The sequence below is a fragment of the Centropristis striata genome, chromosome 8, assembly GCF_030273125.1.
Source record: "Centropristis striata isolate RG_2023a ecotype Rhode Island chromosome 8, C.striata_1.0, whole genome shotgun sequence".
NCBI lineage: Eukaryota > Metazoa > Chordata > Actinopteri > Perciformes > Serranidae > Centropristis > Centropristis striata.
In genome coordinates, this window is record NC_081524.1 from 33,800,960 (window position 1) to 33,823,740 (window position 22,781).

General features: G+C 38.2%; 1 protein-coding gene across 2 annotated transcripts in view; it reads right to left on the reverse strand.

The window, feature by feature from the left end:
* The window catches only part of LOC131975901 (ankyrin repeat and IBR domain-containing protein 1-like), a 33,801-nt gene that overhangs the window by 3,915 nt on the left and 7,105 nt on the right, over window positions 1–22,781 (reverse strand). For both annotated transcript variants that reach the window (XM_059338716.1, XM_059338717.1), the window contains 14 exons: window positions 19,792–20,000; window positions 16,731–16,819; window positions 16,482–16,626; window positions 15,575–15,741; window positions 13,549–13,637; window positions 12,565–12,695; window positions 9,403–9,537; window positions 8,140–8,226; window positions 7,671–7,737; window positions 6,307–6,452; window positions 5,614–5,792; window positions 5,383–5,434; window positions 1,595–1,706; window positions 705–739 (listed from right to left, as the gene is read on the reverse strand). In XM_059338716.1, coding sequence (XP_059194699.1) covers window positions 705–739; window positions 1,595–1,706; window positions 5,383–5,434; window positions 5,614–5,792; window positions 6,307–6,452; window positions 7,671–7,737; window positions 8,140–8,226; window positions 9,403–9,537; window positions 12,565–12,695; window positions 13,549–13,637; window positions 15,575–15,741; window positions 16,482–16,626; window positions 16,731–16,819; window positions 19,792–20,000 — 1,643 coding nt within the window. The remainder of the gene's footprint in view (window positions 1–704; window positions 740–1,594; window positions 1,707–5,382; window positions 5,435–5,613; window positions 5,793–6,306; window positions 6,453–7,670; window positions 7,738–8,139; window positions 8,227–9,402; window positions 9,538–12,564; window positions 12,696–13,548; window positions 13,638–15,574; window positions 15,742–16,481; window positions 16,627–16,730; window positions 16,820–19,791; window positions 20,001–22,781) is intronic.

The following is a 22,781-nucleotide window of genomic DNA, read 5'->3' on the forward strand; positions in this document are numbered from 1 at the left end:
CTGTTTATTTTAACAGGCACAAATCACAAGACGATATTATTACCAAAGGTGAGACTGTACTAGGGCCTTCCTCGATTACAGAACTTGAGCAAACATGACTAATTGACTAATCGAGTAGTTGATTAATCAACAGGTCTGTAAAAACTGAGTTTTTCTACAGAGAATGATGCTGTAGGACCTCTTTAAATCTTGTGTTTACCAGAGATGTACTCAAGTTTCTTGGAAAAAAGTCATTCAGCATGAAAAAGTGTAAAAACGTACTAACTGATGAGAGAAATCTTAATGACTCAGACAACCGATTAGTCGACTAATCAACTAAGAGGGGTCACTCGGTCCTAGACCACACTCCTTATTTATCAAAATGTGTCCTGTTTTATACTTAGACAATTTCAAACAAACTTAATTACTTCACTGCATTTAATGGCCCTATTTGTCCTGAATTGTAACTCTGAATTCAATCTTCTGTATAATTTAACAGTGTACATAATGCTTATGGGGGGCCAAGTGCATTAGACCAATTAGAATGTTTTCTCAAGAGTCAATTTAGAAAAATAATATTAAAAAAAAAAAACTGGTCAAGTAAAATTGTGTTTCCTCAGCATTATCAAACCACAGTGACTGTAAGAAAATAAATCAGTTCAGATGGATAAGTGCTGTGTACTCTTGACATTATGAAGAAGCTTCAAAAGTAACAGTGCACTCACCATCAGATGATGTCTTCGTGCAGCATCCTGTGAGTCTTTGTAGAAAAAGAAATAGACAAAAGGCCCACAGTCATTAAACTGAATCTTTACAACAGCACCTGGGTGGCAATTCAACCTGTTTCTAACTACCACTTTTAGGAAAGACATCTTCAGTTTACTGCAATTTTTTTTACACTACAAAATAATCAAGGCCATAGCAATAAGACAGATTATGTGCCTTCAGCATGTTCCCTGGAAATTTACTAATTCAGTATCTTTATCTGAAATCAATTAATCCTTCTTGGCACAACAGAATCTTTTAGCTGGACTCAAAACTGCAAACTCCATCCATCTTTTATTCCATGCAGCCAAAAACAAAGCAGCACTGTGATGGACAAGACTTATAGATTACAAATATTGGCTTGTTGAACGTGAACAGTTGTGATTTTCCAAAGTTTGGGCCATCACCCTCATTTGTGTTCTTTACAAACCAGTATTGAGGAGGGATGACTGGATCAATCAAGTTTAATTGCATGTATGCATAATATTAAATCATGGATTGGAAAACTTGGCAATTGCACAAGTATACACTGCATCAAAATTTGAATTGTTCGTTTTTTTATGTCACTCATGCTAATTGCATCCATTCTCTCTCTAGTCATTTCCATTGTCAATATCACAAAAGGGAGAAAAAAATACCCAAATATATTGTATACACGTAGGTGTAAAACAAAAGCAGAATCCGAAACCAATCAGAACAGGGAATTGTAGGTTTATAGTATAAACCATCAATTCCCTGGCATGAACTTTATACCATTTGGATGTGTGATATCCAAATTACCCAACAGATAAGTCCAACACTAAGAAAAAAAGACAGATCTCCCTGAAGTCATTTACTTCAGCTGCAGTACCTAAAATGCTGTCACTGGAGTCATCAGGGTCGGGTGTGTTGCTACGGAGACTGGACATATCGCCTCGCCTCCGCTGCCTGTGTCTCCGTCTGTACTGGAACTCTGCATACTCCTTGAAATGAACACCAAAAACATTTTTTAATACACACATTACCAACTACATTTCTTTTTATTGCTTTTTCAACAATTTCAACAAATTCTGTATACCTGCAATTTAACCAGTCTCTTACATCAGCATATTGCTTTCTGAGCAGAAAAACTTGCCATGTATCGCTGTATCTGATGCTACAATTGCACATTTTCCTTGGTTCGTACTATCTAGGGTTTTTTTTTCTTATTAACATGCAATGGCTGAATGTGTAAACTCGTAACTTCACTTCAAGTAGTGGAGCAGTTTGTATCAAATGTGGTCTGAGTTTTTTGTTCGAGGAAAGATCAGTGCTGAGAGATCTTTCAAACCCTTTCATCTCCAAACCAAGCCTTCAATCGTTGCGCTCAGGTCTAGACTGGAGCACACTCACTGACTGGAAGGGAATTGGAAATGAAGCAACATGAGGATTAAGGTTCTGATGTTTGAAACTTGTCTGTCCGACGAATCTCAAAAGCAACCACAATACCTTATCGAAAGTGAAAGCGATGTTATTAAAAAGTAAAGTAAATAAAATATTCATCCACTGGCAAGTTTTGAAAACACCCACCAAATGAATTAAAATACATTTTTGTCCAGGTACTTTTAAATAATATAACACCTCAGAAGCAATCTTACAATATTATATGTTCTCTGCCTTAGAGGTGGTTAGACCAAACAACAAAAACCTAATCTGATATTTCTGGCACATTATGACTCAGGGGAGTTTAAATGATGTAGAATCAATTAACGCAGCCTGTGTTTCACACAGCGTGTCTAAATGAAATTACAAAAAGAGCTCTACAGTGTAAGAGGTGAGTGTACATATGCATGCATTTCTAATTAGAGGATAGCTATGTGCATGTGATGGTTCCTTGTGTTAATTTAACACTGCTGATATGTATCAAGAGACTGAGATCCAATGATATGCTGGTGACAGAAGATCACTGATATGAAGCAGTCTAATTAAGACAAAGTTTTACAGAAGAATATACCAAGTTTAGATATACACTACATGTAAAGTGTGAAACTGAAAACAAAACTGCATAAAAACAGGCTGGAGTTATTTTGGAAATCATTTCTACAAGATAGAAATCATAGTTTTGGGTTTCTGCTTCAACCAGATGGTACTTTAGTGGTCAATTGCACACTTAATGTAAATATCAATGCAGCTGCCAACATAGAGTTCATAAGCGATAAATCTACTCTATTCTTTTGTTTGTAGACCAACATAAATAATTTAAATATACTGAATGTTCAAATTTGCATACCCAAGTAATCAACTGCATGAACTTCATTCACTCACCTCATACATTAACAAAAGTCACAGAGTCACATCCATATAATCAAAAGCCTGTCACCAAACACTGTCTTTCATGTTTCCAGCACTCTAAAAATAGCCCACTATGAAGTGATCTGGAGGCATTGTAAGAACCATGGAGCGGACCATCTGTAGCTGTGCCTGTGAGGCAGTCATCAGGCTTTGATTATTACTATGGTGTTCCCATTAACTACTGCAGCTGAGAGAAAGAGGCTCTTAATTAGGGGACAAAAATAAGTCAGAGTATTTTTTTTTTTTCAGAGTGGCTTCGTGTTCAGCATCTGGTGGTAAAATTTACTGTGAACGTCTCATTGATACACGTGCCCAAAATAATTTGTCGACAATTTGTTTGTTATTTAAAGCCTGTTCTGGGAAAGCGGGTGGAGGTGAGATGTACATCTCACCTGAGTTTTTACATTGATTATTTGTTCTTTGTAGTGTGCACCAAGCTTAATTAAATCTATTCCTGTGGCTTGTATACTTAAGTGCTTGTGTGTGCTTGTGTTGGCTTGTATGCTACATTTGTCTAAGAAATCAATTATGGCATAACACAGTGCAGTAAAAAAATAGATACGTATTAGGGTCTGACAGAGATGATGGCCACAAACAAGTTATTTCTAATTAAGACCAACCATGTAGCGAAACATTCCATTTATTTCCTACATGGACCAACAGAGTCAAGTGTTTAAAATTGTCCGTTTCAAAAAGCTGACTTCACTTTTCAGACAAGTGACCACTGAGAGAGAAGGTAACTTGTAACACCTTGTCCATGCTTAATATTTCATAACCTTCAGACAACAGAGGATCTGCCCGGTTCATGTAATATGTCAAAGTACTTTATACAAGGTAATGGGAAAATGAGAAGAATACTAAATGAAAAGGGTATTTTTCAAACATCCCTGGCATCAGTTGGGGTCCTTCCTTATGCTGCTTTTAGTCTGGAAATAGAAAAAAAAACAACTGCTTCCTGGTTTGGATAAAAACATATTTGCCCAGCAGTGACTGTTTACTCCGTAAACCTTGAGTAAACAGAAGCTTTACGGAGCATTACCTATGCCTCACTGCATGGTGCTGAGCAGACAGAGGATAAAGAGTTTCAAAATTCATTCATCAAACTGGCAGACAAGGCCAATCTTGTCATTTGTTTTTTCTGCTCTATGCTGGTAAAGGTGTGCACAATAACCTGCACATACCTCAGGTTTGATTTGAATATTTGCGTGATGTTTTATGGAGCCTGAGGACAGCTGTTGAGCTGAATGTGTTGCAGATAAAAAGCCTGTATGCTTAAAAACTGCTGTTGGAACGAAATAATAACAGAAGCTTAGAGTAGGAACCGTAGTGTATTGTCATACGCTCCTCGATTGAGTTAATTCATCAAGCTATGCAGAAAAAGGAGGTCAATAATCAAACAATTATGTGGTCGACAGTTTTATGACTGTAAAAGTTAACTACAAATGCCTGTTACTAATGTGCAATGATCAGCAGCAACCTGCTTAGGTGTTTGCCAGAGTCTTGTGCTTTTAATCATTCCAACTGTGTGCACAGGGGAACACTGAACCATCTGGACTGCTTTCAGTGTGTTAAATAACATGGTGATCTTTGGGTCGCCATGGTTTGTCAGGCCTGTTACACATCCAAAGCCAAACCAAGATTAAAAGATAAAGATATACATACTGACTTCATAATAAAGGGTACGATGTAGGGCTGCAATATTTAAATAATCATGATTTGAGTTTCTGCAATTAATTAAACCTGATTAGGTGTGACATTAACAGAGAAGTGCCTGAATTACTGCATCAAATCAAGCACTCCCTGTTCACAGATTAACAGTCTGACGAATCACAGGTATCTGTTTCAAGCACACTGATTAACTACTTAAGCCTCAAACTGGTGTGATTGCTGGTGAGAGCTACAAGTCTGATGTAAGTGTATCGTCTGTATGGATGAATCCATTCAGCTGGCTGCATGCTGTGCTGGCATTATTATGACCGAGTCCAGTTTTATTTATGACAACTCTCTACCGAGAAAGTCTTTGACTTGATTTAAACTGATTGAAAGTTTATTTTACAGTATTGATGTTTGATTTACACTGTAGATTCATCACATGCTCTGTCAAAACTAAGGCAGTTTTCTGTCACATTAACAAGCTGAAGTGCTAAAATGTTTTTGTGATTATTTTTACAGAGCACCAGAAATCTGTTCAGAAATTTAGCCGCCCAAATATAAAAAATATATTTGTTTCAAAATCCTGCTGTAATAAACAGTGTCAGAGACATTTTGTTTAAACGGCATAGTTGACATTTTAATGAGCTTTCGCTGAACAATTATGAAGACAGTTACCTCAGGAGATGCAAAGCCTAAATATTCCCAGTCCCACGTTCCGCCAGCAAAACTGCAAGGGAGCAAGAGACAAAGAGAGGGTTTTGTTAGTATTAGATTGTGATTAATTACTGGAATTTTATGGCTAATTAAGTCACTTTTGATTATTTCAAGCTACAGCTCTGTTACAGCAGTGTTTTCATTGTAAAAATTAGATTGACACGTTTAGTGAGCTGCATGTCTGTATTTTACCTGCGCCTGGGGGCCTCAGGAGAGTCATTGGGGGCCACTCCCCTGGCTACTGAGGCCAAGAACTCCTGCCTCTTCTGCTGCACCAGACACGCTGCACGGATGATTTTGTGGCGTGGCGTCCTCAGATAAGGCCGGTTAACCTTTTGTGCCAGGTCCTCAGTCACCATTTCCAAATCAGTCTGAGGACAGAAAGAGAGCTGGCTGGGACATTTTGTTAAGGAAATTCAGTGAGCGAGTTATTTTACTGCATGGATACACTATTTTAAGTTTTTCTCATAAAATAATCTGTTCCCAAACCAGTATGTTCAAGGACAAAGTGACTTTGGAAGTAGCCTTACAAGTGAAGTACTTTAAGGGCTACTGGGTATGTATCTTTGAAAATGTTTTTTTTTTTTTTTTTTTACTCGCTTTTAAGAGACAGTGAGACTTATGGGAGTCTTGCCCATTCATTTTACACTATTTAAAAGAACTCGGCATAAAAGACAGCAGGTAAGTACATTCCTTGTCAATAGCAGTGATAATAAATTATATAAGAGTAGATCTTTAACTAAAAGCTGAGATGTGCAGGTATAACTGGGGCAGATTGTGAAGATCATGAGGTAGAGAGCTTTAGTCCCTAACCTCTAATAGCCCATATATAGAACTGCCTGCTGTGAACATTTTTCTTTTTTTCTGAATAAGGAAGACAGAAACCTGCATAAGCTCGTAGATCTCCTTCTTTGTGCTTTTGGGCTCCAGAAAGAACCCATAAGGATAAGAGCACTTCAGGATGCGACGAGTCTTTAGTAGTTCTAGGACCGCATCTTCAATGAATGTAGTGTCAGGCGGGCCTCCTTCCCCTGGGAAAAAGGAGGAAAGAGAGTTGGATAACTGAAATTAACATCTGCTTTACTTTTGTAGAGTGCATCTCTTATTAAATGTATGGTAGATACAATTTTAAAGGGGACATACTATGTTCATTCACAGGTTCATACTTTAATTTTGGGTTTCTACTAGATCATACTTACATACTTAATTAGCATTTAATTAAGTATTTTTCTCATAATTTACTCTCGTGCAACCTTACAGAAGTCCTGACAGCTCATTTAAAGGCATAGTTCTGAAGACAGGCTGTGGATTGGGTGTTTTTTTATTCTTTCACATTATTTATATATCACCTTGACCTGCTTTATGTACATCAAAAGACATGGAAATTAGGCAGAGGCATTTTACTTTTCTAATAGTCCTGTAAGTTGCCATCTTTCTCAGCTCAGCTGCCTGTTCCAGTAGAGACTGACCTCTGGTGGCATGTGCTGTGTACTACACAACACCTTAATACAGCATGCAAATTGCAGTTTTTATACTGTACATAAGCTGGAAGAGTAGTGCCTGTATTTTAGACAATACTGAAAAGCATACCATTGTGACTTCTAAACTGCCCAAGTCTAAGGGAAATCTCCTTTAAGGGATCTGGTTTGATGACAGCGTTGTTAAACTTTGAAAAACTCTCTGTAGCAGATGACTTTTGAATCCAAGGTGAGTGTCATGCTCCCATTGTGATTTAGATTTGCATCAGAATACACAATAGTCATATCAATCATGGTCGATTGTAATTTTCGCAGAACAAAACCTGTCTGCAAATGTATAATGCAGGATGGACTGTGCAAATTTAATCTGAGCCAGACTCATAAACACTGAGTTATGGCTGTTTCCATTTCTCTGTCAGCTGGCAGTCAGACTTATGTAAGAAACACTGCAATCAGAATGTACTGGAATTCAAAATGAGTGTTGTGTATCAGAACAAAACTTGGCTATGCTAAACAGGTTGTAATTGCCTGTACAGATGGGGGTTTAAAGGACTCCAGACAAAGCTTATTCACAAGGCACAGCTTTCTTGTAACATAGACGCGCCTGCTGAATAATAACTATACCCACTGTTGTTAATGCATTATTAAAAACACCTTTGTTTTTTTTCTCCCTCCTGCCTACTTCCAAAAGCTCAATATCAGAGGACTAGATTAAGATGTGTCTAAATTTGTAATAAAGATTGACACGGTTATGGCAGACTGCACACTCACTTCCACTCAGGGCTCGACTGAGCTGCTCCATCTTCTCTTTGGCTGTTTTTAACAGGCGCTGCTCCAGCTATTGTGAGAAAGACAGAAGCTGTTAGGCTTTATTGTTGAGTGAAAATGTCTTGAGAAGACTGGCCGGCCAAAAAGTGAAGAGAATGCCAGCAAATGAGGCTAAATAATTCAACGAAAGGTGGGAGCAGACGACTTTTTTAATCAGTCAAAGATATTGTTATGTCTGATTAATGCTGCCACAACAATCACAGAAAAGTAGGACAATCTTCAGTGATATTGTCGATGTAGAGAATAAAGAAATATCATAATTTCATCATTTTACGGTATCATGCATTAGAGACAATGCCCACCAATGAGGCCATGTGCCAGTTTTTCGACTAGTTAACAAGTTCCACCACCATAACATGACGTACACTATGCAAAGCAGACATCATTGGAAGGCAAAGCCAGGCCTGTTTACCTGATAGCTGTGCTCATGGTTCTTGAAGCGTGTGTAGTAGTGCATAAAACGGTCGAGTTCCTGAAAGCTCTTGTGCTTCTTCTCCGCCTGCAAAACCGTGATGAGACACCAGTCACAGTCAATAAACCCCTGAGCATGTTGTTCCCCTCACAGAGGAAAGTGTAGGCACTCTGGTTGAGAGCAGTCAAAGTCAGTGAGTAGCGCCACAGGTGAAATCAGTACTTGTGATTGGGAGGAATGCTAGTAAAGACTGAGAATGAACTTCTTTTCACCCTCTGATGAAGGTGGGTGGAATTGTCTGTGATTGGCGTGTGTGTGTGTGTGTGTGTGTGTGTATATGTGTCTTTTTTGAACACACAAACACACCTTGTTCTTGACTGTCTGCCTATGTATGTGTGTGTATGTGCACCTTTAAATGTGGAAGCCTAGAATGAGAAGAATGTAAAAAGGTTGGGCTACAATGTTACAATTTTGTTTAGCAGGCGCTTTTATCCAAAGTGGCGTACGTTTGAGAGTTCAAGGAGGCTGAGGGCTGATTGACTATCGACAGCTGAGGAGTTGAGCGCCCTCGCTGCTGCTCCTGTCAACTTTAAGAAGATTTTATTTAGTGGGCTGTGGGAAATCTGTATTTATCTTTGGAATAAAAATTAGTGATGGCTCAAGACCACTTTTTCATGTCTGATATTGACACCAACAGCGTAACCTTGAGTATCTGCAGATATTGATATCAATGCAATGCTGTCTTTTACCCTCTCTTAAACAACTAAGCGGTAAATAATACATTTGTATGGCTTTGACTTACCGAGGCATCTACAAAACATCATGCTGAAATATTTTACTCCCTTTTACTTTCTTTACAACACATCATTTAAAGTTTAGTTAAGCATTTATGTGATAGTTTAGACTAATGGATCATAACAAATGAAACAGAAAAAAATATTTTTTGTATTTGTATCTAATCCATTGATTTTGGCCACTATTGGACCAGTAGCTATTCAAAGTTTTGAATCAGTGCATCCCCAGTATTGTCTGTATGCCAGTACCTGTGCACTCAACTCTGTCTGGTCACTATTGTCACATCCTCTTTTAAAAAGGAGTCATAGTAGTTGTGGGGGTGAGCTGTGCACACAGTAGTGCACTGCAACAATGGGTGAGTCTCCTGACCGACTGATCAAAATTGGGTATCAGCAATCTAACACACCAAAAGCAGGATGATCTGGAAATAACTGTCTAATGTGAATATGTGTGTGTGTTTGTGTCTACCTCTTCAGTCATCTCCTTTGACTGCTCCTCCACCTGCTGGATGACCTCGTATCGGGTGCATCGATAGTAGCCTCCAGTCGATGAGCTGTGTTTTTTCCACTCCTCCAGACAGATCCAGCAGAAATCATACTTACACTGCAGAGAGAGAATGGGAAACAGAGAAACAGAGAACAACAGTCATCATGCTGTGGTATGTGAAATAATAATTAAAATCACTCTCACCACATACACACACAGTTGGTTTATGTTTCTTTTCACCTGATCAGTCCCCCTAAAATAAAAGACTGCGAAAACCTCACAACTCAACTGATTTAACACTTGATAATATTATCAGGTATGGACCACTGAGGATATGAAAGCTAAAAAGATATTTGACGGTCTTTTTGAAAATCTGTCTGTACTGTTTATTCATTTTACTGCTCTCAAAATCAGAATAATAACCAAGGGTGAAGGATCTCTTCAAGTGTCCTTAAACCAACTTAAGATCTACGTGTCTCTTTCTCTCAATTTTCTTCCCTTTTATTCGTTTCTTTTAAAAAAAAAAGGCATTGGCAATTTGTTTGAACCTAGTGCTCAATCCTCATAGCCTGCTGCCACAAGAAGGCACTCAGACTACATTTGAGATCAGTGAGTCCCATTGGGTTCAGTAAAACAACAAAACACTGCAGCCACTCCAATCCGCATCCTATTTGGGTGTAAGTGATTTCTCTCACCATGCCACGAGTACTTCTGTAGGTGACACGTTAGCCAGAGCAATACAAAACCCTAAAGGGCTGAAGGCCTCTGTTGTCCTGGAAACACCATGCGTACATGACACTTGGTAAAAATCAATACTAAATAAAAGGATGTGAGGAAGGGAATGAATTGAGGGACGGAGAGACACAAAAAAGCAGTGTGTGAAATGAGACTTAAGATTTAAAAAAAAAAAATGTCTTCAGTCAGACTGAAGGGAAGGGAAAATGGCAGTGAAAAAGACAAAGAAATGTTCCTTGGCAACACTGAGTCCCTTGTTTCCAAGCAACAGGGTTAAAGCCATTTCTTGCCAGGTAATAACAGGTCAAGAGGCTGAGCTCTCCATGGCCTCTCGGCTTGTGAAAGCTTCTCCATTCCTCCTAAACTAATCTCCATCTTTAGTCAGCCTCTTTAACCAGGATGGATACAGTGAGAGGGCTGTCACAGACAAAAGGAGCCTGCCTGTATGAGTGCACGGTGCTCCTTTCATGGCCTACCCTCCAGCGACAGTTGTAGTAACAGAGATACAGACTGGCAACATGACTGTGTGATTATCAGTCTCACAGTCTCCCTCCATCACTGACTGACTGTCTTTTTTCCCCTCAGTCACCTCAGTATTACTCTTTCTTGTCCATCTAAGTAAGACAGAAGCTGCTGGATGCCTACAGGACTCGCCAGGTGCTTGATGGATTGTTTGTTTGCATGACAGTATCATTAAGCCACCATTATTAAAATAATATTTTATAATGATAGCTCAACTTGGCTGATAGCAGCTTGAATGCAATTATTCATTTTCACCTCCACAACTGCATTGCTAAAGTTACCTTCTCCAGAACAAAAGAGCTTTTTACTTGCTCAGTTCTAGAGAATAAGCTATTTAATACAACGGTTTTATACTCAATTATTTGATCATAAACATCACAAGTCCAAGGTGTAAATTATATCCCGACAGACTAAGAAAACACAGACACATCTTGTGTAATGAGCGAAAAAAATAATTGCCCAAAAGTGAAAAACCAAGAACAAATTGTGTTGTGAGATAGTTGAGGTTAAATGAGCTGCATCATCACACAAATCCAAAATAGTACAACAACACAACAAAAGCTGCCCTACAGGAAAATATTTAATTAGCCACTTTTTAAAATCTTTTGTTTCTGTTAGGCTTCTGAAGTTTAAAGGTAGCAGGTTTTACTGAGTTTCTTAGTGAACCATCTGTGTGCTTCTAAAATGATTTGTATGCCGTTACTGAGCCTTCAACTTCCCTTCTAATGTTAAACCAATTTCCCCAGTGATGCTCCCACCTGAAGTTCTGTGAAAGCTTTGGGAAACCTTAATTAGGTTTCCGCTGAGGGCATCATAATGGCAAGGCACTAATTTAAAACCAGCATGTTCAAATCAAGTCCTACCCAACTTTTTATCCTGACACAGGAGGTATGTTCTCAGTCCCACTCTCCTCCCTCAGTCGCTTTTCAGACAATATGAAACACGACCTGCAACATCTAACCTGACGGAGGGGAAATCAACTTCTTCAGAGTTTAAAACATATAAAATAAGATAGTCACATGTAATCAACTATATGAATGGATGAATGCATCATGTAAACACTGTACACATGCAATAACAGAAATGGGACTAAATGTCTAAAGCTCAGCTAGAGGCCCCTATATACTGCAAAGCTAAAAGCTTACTATGAAACAGTCCCCCACCGCTTAAATGTGTCTGTAATTCTGCCCAAATGTTTTCCAATTCAAACTTTAATTCTTATAGCTCGTCCTATTTTTGTTTAAAGGAAACCTATTGTTCATGTTTTCAGATTCATAGTTGTGTTTTAAATTCCTACGAGAACATGTTTGCATGTTGCTTTAATGTAAAAAGCATATATATATATATATATATATATATACACATATATATATATATACACAAACACACACATATATATATACATATATATATATATATAAATTTCTAAGTCACCAAGCATTGTTTTCTGCATAATATGTTCCGTAAAAAAGGTTTTCATATCTGTCCATATCAGCAAATGTATACAATAAATATGGGCAGACTGATAAACAATCATGCTTCAACATAATAATGACATCATAGCCTTACGGAAGTCCGAACAGCCCGTGTAAAGACATGGTTTCTAAATACGGGCCTTGTGCATTTCTCTGATTGAGCGTTCTGATCCTGCCACAGTACCTACAGCTGCTTTGTAATCAAAACAGGCAGGGAAATCTCTGTTTTTAACAATATGGGAACTCTAAATGTTAACAACACTATGTTGTGTTCAATAGACTTTAACAGAAAACAGATATCTACTCATTGCCAACTGAAAACATCCTGGCCAGAGGAGCTTCTGAGATCAAAAAGACTCCTTAAATCCTCCAGTACTTAGACAGGTATTTGAAACCTCTCAGCCTAACTTACCTTAGCACACTGCATGTGGTTGCAGCCCTCATTTTTCTGTATTGGGGACTTGCAATTGGCGCAGGGTTTGGAGTTAGAGAGCAACCACAAGCAGTTGGCTGCATCCTCGTAAGCTTCGCTCACACCAGCCACTTCAATCGGAGGAGGGGGGACGTAAACAGAACAAATAAAAGACATAATGAGGCAGAATGAGAATGACTATTACCACAGCGTCTAAACAGACCACTGCACTGAGTGGGAAATTGTCCTGCCTGACTAATGTGTATTGCTTATATATTTTGCTAACTTCTCCCAAGATGCTCATGCACACCCCCCCACTCACACACAAACAGAATAATTGGCTATTATCAAAGCACCTCTGATGTGCTGTTTGAAATGCCAAGATAAAACAGAATCTGGGGAAATCGAAGGGAAAGATAGTTCCAAAAGCAAAATAATTGCTTTTATCTCTCGACTGTCACGTCAAAGAGGTGGCACTTTAGAGCGACTTGGGCCATCTTAAATCATCTATTAGATTGCCCACGGTCCAATTACTGCTTCTAAACACTGGGAACTCTCAATGAGTGGGTTGTTCATTTTAATTAATAATTTATCATCAACATGGTGCATTTTAATTGGCTCAGCACTAAACTCTTTGTAATTACTGTGGTTGAGTTCCAAGCAATTTAGCTCCAAATCAATCACTTGACTGCAACCCAAAAATCTGGGCAAGCAAGGGGACTTGCTAATAAGCTAAACTTCTTTGTTATAACAATTTACCACCAGGTAGCCTAACACGTTTGTTTTGGTATAACAACTAAATTAGGTAATTACTGGAATAGAAATAAGCTGCATCAACTCCTTCAAACTATTTGACATTTTGTTGGTTAAAACAGTGTTTCAACATAAGTTTGAAGGCCGAATGGTAATCAGTTTATGAATTCAGCAGTAAAACTATATGAAACATACCCCAAAAATAAAATAATAATTCATGTCACTACTCACATTCCTCAGGTCTCATCTCAGTGACTTTCTGCAGCCACAACTTCCAGGTCTCACAGTCACAGGGCTCATGTGCCTCGCCTTGACACTCCCTGGAATATACACAGGCAGAGCAGATGATGCAGACATGCAGTTATTCAAAGCTCACATTCTGTCCTGGAGTACATATAAAATTAAGACAAATGGTAAACACACCAATCACAGTGCTGTCAGAGAGGCTGTCAAAACTGTCAACCACCATCAATTGGCTGTATCTGCCTTTAAACCAAATGCCTTCCTCATGTCAAGGGAACTATTAAAGTCAGACCTGTGTTACATCCAGTTCTATTACCAAGTGTCATGTCAACTGCACTCTTGAGTAAACATGACAAGTGAGCCTAACGGCCACTTTCAGGAACTGCATAAGTGAGGTGAGGTGCAGTGAGGTGGATAGTATTAGTTGGTAGGGGTGTAACGCTACACAGAAGTCACAGTTAGGTTTGTTCCCCAGTTTAGGAGTCATAGTTTGGTGCAAATTCGGTACGGTGGAAAAAAGCCCAACTGCATAAGGACATATTTTTTCTTTTTTTTAAACAGACTGCCAATAAAACTGCCAATCTTTCCTAGTTAATGGTTTTGACTGCCACCCAACTTTTAGATGACTGTTGGTAATTTAAAACTTTTTCTCTTTCACATTAATTGATCTGGGAACCTCGTGTTTAGATCTGGGAACCTCCTATTAACAATTTGGGGTGGTGTATGCAAATTAATGGTAAAAAAAAGGGCTAATAAACATTCACAGATATAGACAAACACGCTTCTAATGACAACTCAAATAAAGAGGATTATTTGAAATTTCTGCCTCTTACACCTTTCAAAGGCAAAATACAGGTACAAAAAAATAGTAATAATAAATGAAATGTCAACCTAGCATTGTTGGTTTTGGGGGCTTCCAATTTGGTAACAAAAAAAATCCCATTTCTCAGGAAAGAACACTTCATTTCTAATGTATTTACTTCCATTAAAGTATGCCACTTACTTTTTCAGTATACCTCTCATCAATGAACTTTTGTGAACTAAGCCCATCAGCGCAAGTGTCAAAGAAAGACACAGTTCTCTTGCTGGAGACTGGGGTAACATTTTGCCCACATGGAACTTTGATAAACTATTTTCATTAAAAAATATAAGGAACATTTAAATACTACTGTATTATACTGTACACATATTCTGTATATCTGCACACATTCCATAGTTACACATTTTAAGATGATAAGAATTAGTTATATTTTGGGAAATACACTTAATTCACATAATATAAATATCAATCTCATGTCTGTTCGACAAATAAAAAGTTTGAGTTGAAAGAATATTAGCATAAAGACCGGTATTAGCCAGATTAGGGGTGGTATCTGGTTTTCACCAGGAAATCTTTTTCCTCATACTCTGAGATTACAGGAGGTCTAGCATACCCCTTTCATTCTGGAGGGACTTCCCTCTCGCCACTCTATCATTAAGGAACGATTGATGGAAGGCTGTTTTTTTGGAGAGATGATTCCCAACAGAGCATCGGAGCTTTTTAGGAGAGGCCATTGGATTCTTTGTTGAAGGAAAACTGCCAATCTTTCCTAGTTAATGGTTTTTCACTGCCACCCAACTTTTAGATGACTGTTGGTAATTTAAAACTTTTTCTCTTTTACATTAATTGATCTGGGAACCTCCTGTTTAGATCTGGGAACCTCCTATTAACAATTTGGGGTGGTGTATGCAAATTAATGGCAAAAAAGGGCTAATAAACATTCACAGATATAGACAAACACGCTTCTAATGTCACTGATGCTTTTCATAACCCATTTTCATTGTAATAAACAGATTACCTGACTACTTATTGATCAAAACATGTTATTTGCTTTACAATGTTTTGCCTTCAATAATCTCATTATCGCAATGTAAAATAGTTCAGGTTTCACAAAGCAGAAGTACAAATTTAAACTATGAAACACATAACTTCATAAATGTATACATTTTACTGTGTGTGGTAGTGATTACTGACCAGCAGAAAAGGTGGCCTTTGCCACAATCTACAGCCGGGGCCCGAAGGAGGGGAAAGCTAAGAGGGTCTGGGTTGGAGGTCCCAGGGCCCTGGGTGTTCAGTCTCACTGCCCTTTCACACCCGGCCTCAGGACACCAGCGGATTGCTGGATTGTTCTCCACAAACGCCTGTCAACAGAAGAAACATAAGGTTTTCATTTCTACCACAATATGATCTGTCACAGGTCTGAAATCTGCCAGGAGTGATCAGTGAAACAACCTGTTTCTGCTTGGTGTTAATTTACTTTTTAAAAGTGCACATACACTGACTTTAAAATCTGAAAGGACTTTATGAATTCAGCTGATAAAACATGCTGACTTCTGTTACAATATTCCCATAAACTGTCAGCCAACTCTAAGTGCTACCCTATTTGTAAGTAATTCAATCTTGACCCAAAACAGCCTGAATATGATGGCGGCGCCTGTGCCGTTTAATGAGAAAATGTCCGTGTTTCTATGACAACTCAAATAAAGTGGATTATTTGAAATTTCTGCCTCTTACACCTTTCAAAGGCAAAATACAGGTACAAAAAAATAGTAATAATAAATCAAATGTCAACCTAGCATTGTTGGTTTTGGGGCCTTCCAATTTGGTAACAAAAAAAATCCCATTTCTCAGGAAAGAACACTTCATTTCGAATGTATTTACTTCCATTAAAGTATGCCACTTACTTTTTCAGTAAACCTCTCATCAATGAACTTTTGTGAACTAACCCATCAGTCAACTAGCATCTATATTCAGTGTAGTCTCTAGTGCACTCTATTGAAATTGAACTGTCAATGACAATATCATAGCAATATTATGTGTAGAGTTATCACAGTTAAAATAAATCTATTTAGTGCACATCTCTGTTTTTCCATCTCCCTACCTTGATGTCGAACTGGAGATAGCGCTTGTCCATCTCTCTAGACACCACACTCTCAATGACTTCCACAGGCACTAGCTGGTAGCACTCAAACGCCGGGCAGAAGATGTTGTGGGCTTCACCCTCTTGGATCTTGAGATTTAGAAATCTGATGAAGCATGAATACACTGGATTAGAGGATCAGCGGAAGGAAATGAGGTACACCCTGAGTCAATCTGCAGAATCAGCAGGCCACACCGAAATATGCCTTACCCTTCCCAGCATGCTCTGCAGAACTCATGGCCACAGGACATGTCAACAGGTTCCTCGAAGACAGAAATGGAAGACATGCAGATACCGCACTGTGACACAAAAGAAAAGAGATACAGTCTGTATTGAGGCCACAGTACAAATAGTTTTAGGTCAATCTAGATAAATAAAGTTTGCCATAAAAGATCATTTTCTGAGGAATTCCCTAAAATTATGTGAAACAGTCTGTATATTATTTTATCATCCTTCTATGAGAACATAGAACATTTTTTTTTTGCCTGAAATTCAACAACCTTGAGAAACACTGACTGAGACATTTTCTCAAAATGTGGCCTAAATTTAATATTCAATGGGATAACTAGACCATGAAGACGATGCCTTAATAAGCTCATATGCCATGCGTAAACAGCACACAATGGTAGTTACTGATTTATGAAAAACACTGTGCCAAAGGCCAGCCAAGGCCTAGATGATGACCTATTATTGGCATGTGGCTCACAGATTACTGTTCTGTCATCAAATGTATTTTCCCACATCCACATAAACTTGAGACACAAACAGGGACAAACACTCACAGGCCTTGTTACGGTGAAAGACTGACCCTAACAAAAGACATAAAGGAGGCAGTGTACTTCAACAATGTAAGTATTGATTTGTGAAAGAGCAGAATGCGATATAATCAACTGTAACCTTTAAACGGGCCCTTGAGTAGACCCGGTCGATTGGCACTGTGCAGTTGGAGGCACAGAGCCACGACAAAAGATACTGTCAGCCGAACGCAACCTATAATTTCTCATAAAGTAATTGATAAATCAAGACTGTCAGCCTTAGCTATCATCTATCAACAGTTTAGTTCACATACAGAAACCCTTATCATCATTCATTCAACAGAATTATGTCCTCTAACACTGAACTTTTCAGACTGGCAACAACTGCCAGATTTTCCCCACAGGTAGCAATGCCATTTCAAAAGCTTAAAAGTCCCAGGTCACCATGTCAGGTGTCCAAAACATCAAAAAAACACAAGGGATTTTTTTTGAAAGGATCAGCTTTCCATCATTATGGTGTATATAAATTCGCAAATACATTTAATGGGCAAGTACAAGCCACGTTTATGCTTCCAACTTACAAGTTCCAACTTACAAACGCATCAAAAAAGTGCAGAACACATTTTGCTAACATTCAGCTTGTTAAAAGCTCATTATATAGTTTTTACACTGAAATCTAAATGTACCCTATTTTGCAAGTTACTACACAGACAAGTTTCAAGAAAAAAATCTGCTAATTAACTGCAAAGTTTTACACATATCCTTCGGCCAAGCACCAATTAGAAGTTGGGACAACCAGCTTCATGCTCCTAACCTCTTCTGGGACAGCCCGATTGTTATCAAACACACTTGATACCTTCATTGGCAGTCTTCTATAGCGAGTGGTCGAACAAGATAAATTGTTGGCAGCATAAAGGACATCTCACATTACCTAGCATAATTTCCATCTTGACAACTGCTTCACAAAAGAAGACTGCTGAGGAAAATGTCAAGCATGTTGTAATTATCAGGAAACCCCAGACAAGGTCAGGATAATGGGAGGGCAATTAAACGGGAAGAGGCGGTGCTGTTCTGTTTGCAGCATCTACTCCATAAGGCTCAATAATGTCCTTCTAGACATGCAGATTCTATAAGCACAGCTGTGGAAAATACAGCTTCCATGAAGTTTTGACAGCAAACTTGCATGTATATGACTCATAGGAGCTGTAGTTATTGCAAAGCCAACAAAAATACTTGTTTTATCTTTGTTAAAATTACAAGGTGCTTAAATTTTACTTTGCAGACAGTCCTTGAAACCTGTTTATGTTGTCTGTAGAGTGAAAACAACTGCATAGAACATCTGGAGGTCTCAATAGTTTAATGACTAATTCCTTAATGTTTGACACAGAAGCAGAAGGTTGCTGTGGAATATTATACTACCTATTTTATTATCCCTCTAATTGGCCTATGGACAGTAGAATTTTATGCACTAATAACATTTTTTAGAAAGTATGCTCAGAGCCTACACGATAATTAACAAACCACTTGTTCTCCTAGGAGCACAGGAAGTCCTGCTTGTGTTTATGTTTGTGGGGGAGACCACTGGCTTGAATACTAATGATTTTTAGCAAAGTAGTGTTGGGAAATAATGCAACATTATGCAGAAAGACAGGTGTGGCTGTGAAAATTTAAAGAATTCAGCAGAAACACTTCAGGAAATCTGTGGCACCTTAGGGACACGATTTAAATAAACAGTGGTGTACAGTTTTTATGGTTACACTGCCAGTTACTATTAATCTGTGTGCTTCCATGCTGGCTTTATCCTTTGCTGCTGTAGGAGCTTCTTGGCCAAAAAAACATGCTGCTCCCTGGGGCTACTCATGTTGTGCTTTAATTTCATCTGATGGCTCTTCACTGATAAGTACAGTTAAACAATAGACTTCACTACAATGATCTACTCAGCTACATCTACTATATCTGCAACTGCCATTTATAGTTTTAAAAAGGTCCCGTGTTGTCAAAAGTTGGATTTCCATGTCTTTTTGATTGAGCAGGTCTTGATACTATGTGAAGACAGTGACAGTACACTCAAAAAAGAAAGAACAATCAATCTACAGTCCATAGACAGAAACTGTGCCTATAAATAAGCCGTCAGGATTCCTGAAAGGTTGTGATGCCACAACTATATAGGTTAGGTCAAAAGTAGAGAAATTCCCCTGTTGCAATAGAGTTGCAGCGTTAATGTATTTTTGTATGTGGAAAAATGCTAGCTAATTTACTGGTTTTAGGACTATTTCTGCAACACTCAATGATGCCGCAGAGAGGGCAAAGGGCGGAAAACCTGGACACACTGACCAATCAAAGCAGACTTGGCTTTTCACAAGAGGGGGCTTAAACAAGTGCTTAAAAAAAAAAAAAAGAGTAATTTTGTAAGGTTGTTTTTTTTGCCAATTTTTTGGAGCTTCGCAACAATCTCAGTTCTTTACTCTTCCTCTTATTCTATTATTTTAGAAAACATTGGTGAAAGGGAATCTCACCAAAGAAGACTCGTCATTGGCAGGCATGAGGCTGATTTGGTCTGGGGAGGTGATGGAGGAGCGGGTGGTGCGTGGCGTTCGAGGCGAGGGCAACGTGTCCCAGGCGTTGTAGCCACTTGGAGGTGGGTTGGGCATCTGGACCCCTGAGCGTTGGCAGCATTCCTCCGCATTGCTCATCCAGGCTTCTAACAGCTTCTCCCTGTCCCAATCTGAAGCGAAAAAGTAAAGACATAATTAAAGAGGGAGGAATGCTAACACATAAAACCAAACACAGAAGAATAATCAAAGTAAATGAGAACCCTAATAGTTTTGTTATGAGCTCATGAAAATGAGGCATGAAGAAAGAGTTTGGATGACAGTCAAAAAAATAATTAAGCTGAGAGAGGGGAAAAGGGAAATTACTGCATCAATGTAGTGAAAGGCCAGTGCTCATAAAAAAAAGGTTGGGACATAAAGTTTGAATGGCCAGTTAAATGTTGGCCTTTAAAAGAAACAAAAAAGCCCCAAACAACATTTTATTTTAACAACAACACAGACTTTTTCAAGCCATGTGATAAGCAAACAGACCAAGCCCAGTTACATAAGCCGCTCTAATCTAGATTTATTAAGTTGATCGCAAGAGGATAAAAAACAACAACATAGTGTAGTATTTGTATTTTGTAATCATATTTTATAAATGTTCAGGAATGTAGGCATTGATAAACATCAAAGACAAGAGACTGATTCCCCATTCAACCTGATAAAACAAGACTTAACTAAATTGTCCTTTCATCCACACAAAATGTATTCACACAAAAACATTTTTTTTTCAAACCATCCTGTCTTATGTTTGTAAGAAATGGTAAGCACAATGTTGAATCCACCAAAGCCCACACAAATCCCTCTCCAGTCGCAACAATACCACCTAAGCCTTTCAAACAGCAAACAACATAGACCTGCTGCCATCTGGTTTCCTGTTTTAGAATAGCTGTTGGATCTCACATTAGCACACGAACAGGTTGGAGAGCTTTTCAGTATAAATATTGAATGACTTGTGGACTGTGCCTGAGTCCAAATTTTCTCTGCTGAAAAAGTCCCCTCCTAAAATCAGGAACACGACCCGGTCAACTGTGCAATTAGGCCATTATCAGCCTCAAGACACGTTTCGCCACCAATCAAATGCCTCAGACTCTAAATGGCCTCGTTTAGATAATGAATATTGCAACAATTTCCCCCATCTCCATTCAATTAAAACCCATCAATGAGTATGACTCTATCTTCCAGCTTTTGGCCATTAAAAGGAGTCTGAAATTAAAAGTCTTCACATTTAGTCTTGAATATCACAACTTTGCTGGGAAATAAAAATGGTCAGAAGCACAGACAGACTGGCAGCTTGGCAGGAAAGCACCAAGAATTCAGATAAGAAAATTAAAACCGGCCAATGTGAAAAAGTAAAAGTTAGGAAGTGTGAAAACATGTTAAGGTTTTCACATGAATGTAATGATTAAAAAGTCCAAAAACCCATCTCCTGGAAATAAACAAAAATCCTGAAATGCTCCCTCTCTATTAAACAAACATAGCATTCTCATGATAGAGGTGAATAAATATAGAAAGAATCTAGGGTCACTCTCCACTTTAAGCTCCCAAAAGTATGTCTAAAATGTAGCACACACAGCCGGCCTCTGAGTTAACTGAATTAGAGATTAGGTATTTAAAGACTGAAAATCAACCCCAAACTGTGACACTAATTTTTTTGAAGTCTTCCACTAATATAATCTAAGCCAAGTTAAATTAAGTGGGGTAGTGCTTCTCAAAGGCTTCAAATCAAAAACTTCAGTTTTAAACATGTGAAACCCTTCATACACATTACCTTACTGAGGTTAAGTGAAGCTAGTTGGAGAAGTGGTGGCTTAAGGCTGTAAATCAATAAAAACTGACACTGTTTCTCGGCCATGCCTGATTTACAAACACATCTGGAGTAATTCAGGGAGATCTCGTCAGATTTAAAGGCCTCCACTGTCTACTGGTGAACATGTGTTGTTAGGTATTTCAATTTGATGGTTTTTAATGGACTGGACAAAATCATGTGTACTGTGTTTTATATGAGCTGACCTGTGTGAATGTGTACATTATATCAATCAAACTTCAATCAAACTTTTTTTATATAGCGCTTTTCATACATATAAATGCAACTCAAAGTGCTTTGATATGCTGTGCTTTTATATTTGTTATGTGTTTGTTATGTGAATGCCAATGTGTAATATGGGCTTTTACCTCAGGATACCATTACTTCACATACAGATTTATTAAGGCAACAAAAATGTACACCCTCTGTCAATCTCTAATCTCACACTTTATATTCCTTGTGACATTAAATCTACACTGCAAAGACAAACTGTCTGCTCGAAGGCAAACCATTAATATATATGATTGATTTGCTTTACGTTCCTTAAATTTTTACTTTAAAAGAACATAACGACCTCAATGTGAGCATGCCATTACCTATTTGTGATGGATACAAATTAAGCTACCGATTCAGAGTCTATTTTAGAAATATAAGTTACACACAATAACTGACTATACTTTAGATCCGAATTCTTTAAAGTATTAAATAAAACACACACTACAAATACTTTTATTCTGTGATGACAATTTTTCCTTCTTTAAAACTGCAAGGTGTCTTAAATACTCAATTACTTAATTACTTAACTGTTAGGTGACTAAAAATGCTCAATACATTTTAAGTTTTAGCAACCAAAACCTGATGCCTCAATTTTAAAACTTAGTGTTGATCCCTGGTTAACAAGCAATGCTGACAAGATTATGCGCTTGCAGTGATGTATAATTTAGCTCAAAAGAGCAGCATTCTAGTAAGAAAAAACTCTTTTCCCATGGTGGTGCAAATTATGTTTGTAACAGCACTGTAAGCAGAAAAAACAAGAGACCTTTGTGTCATTATATGAAATGGCTGATTCTGGACAATGTTCTTTATAGTAAATGTCAAGCAAGTT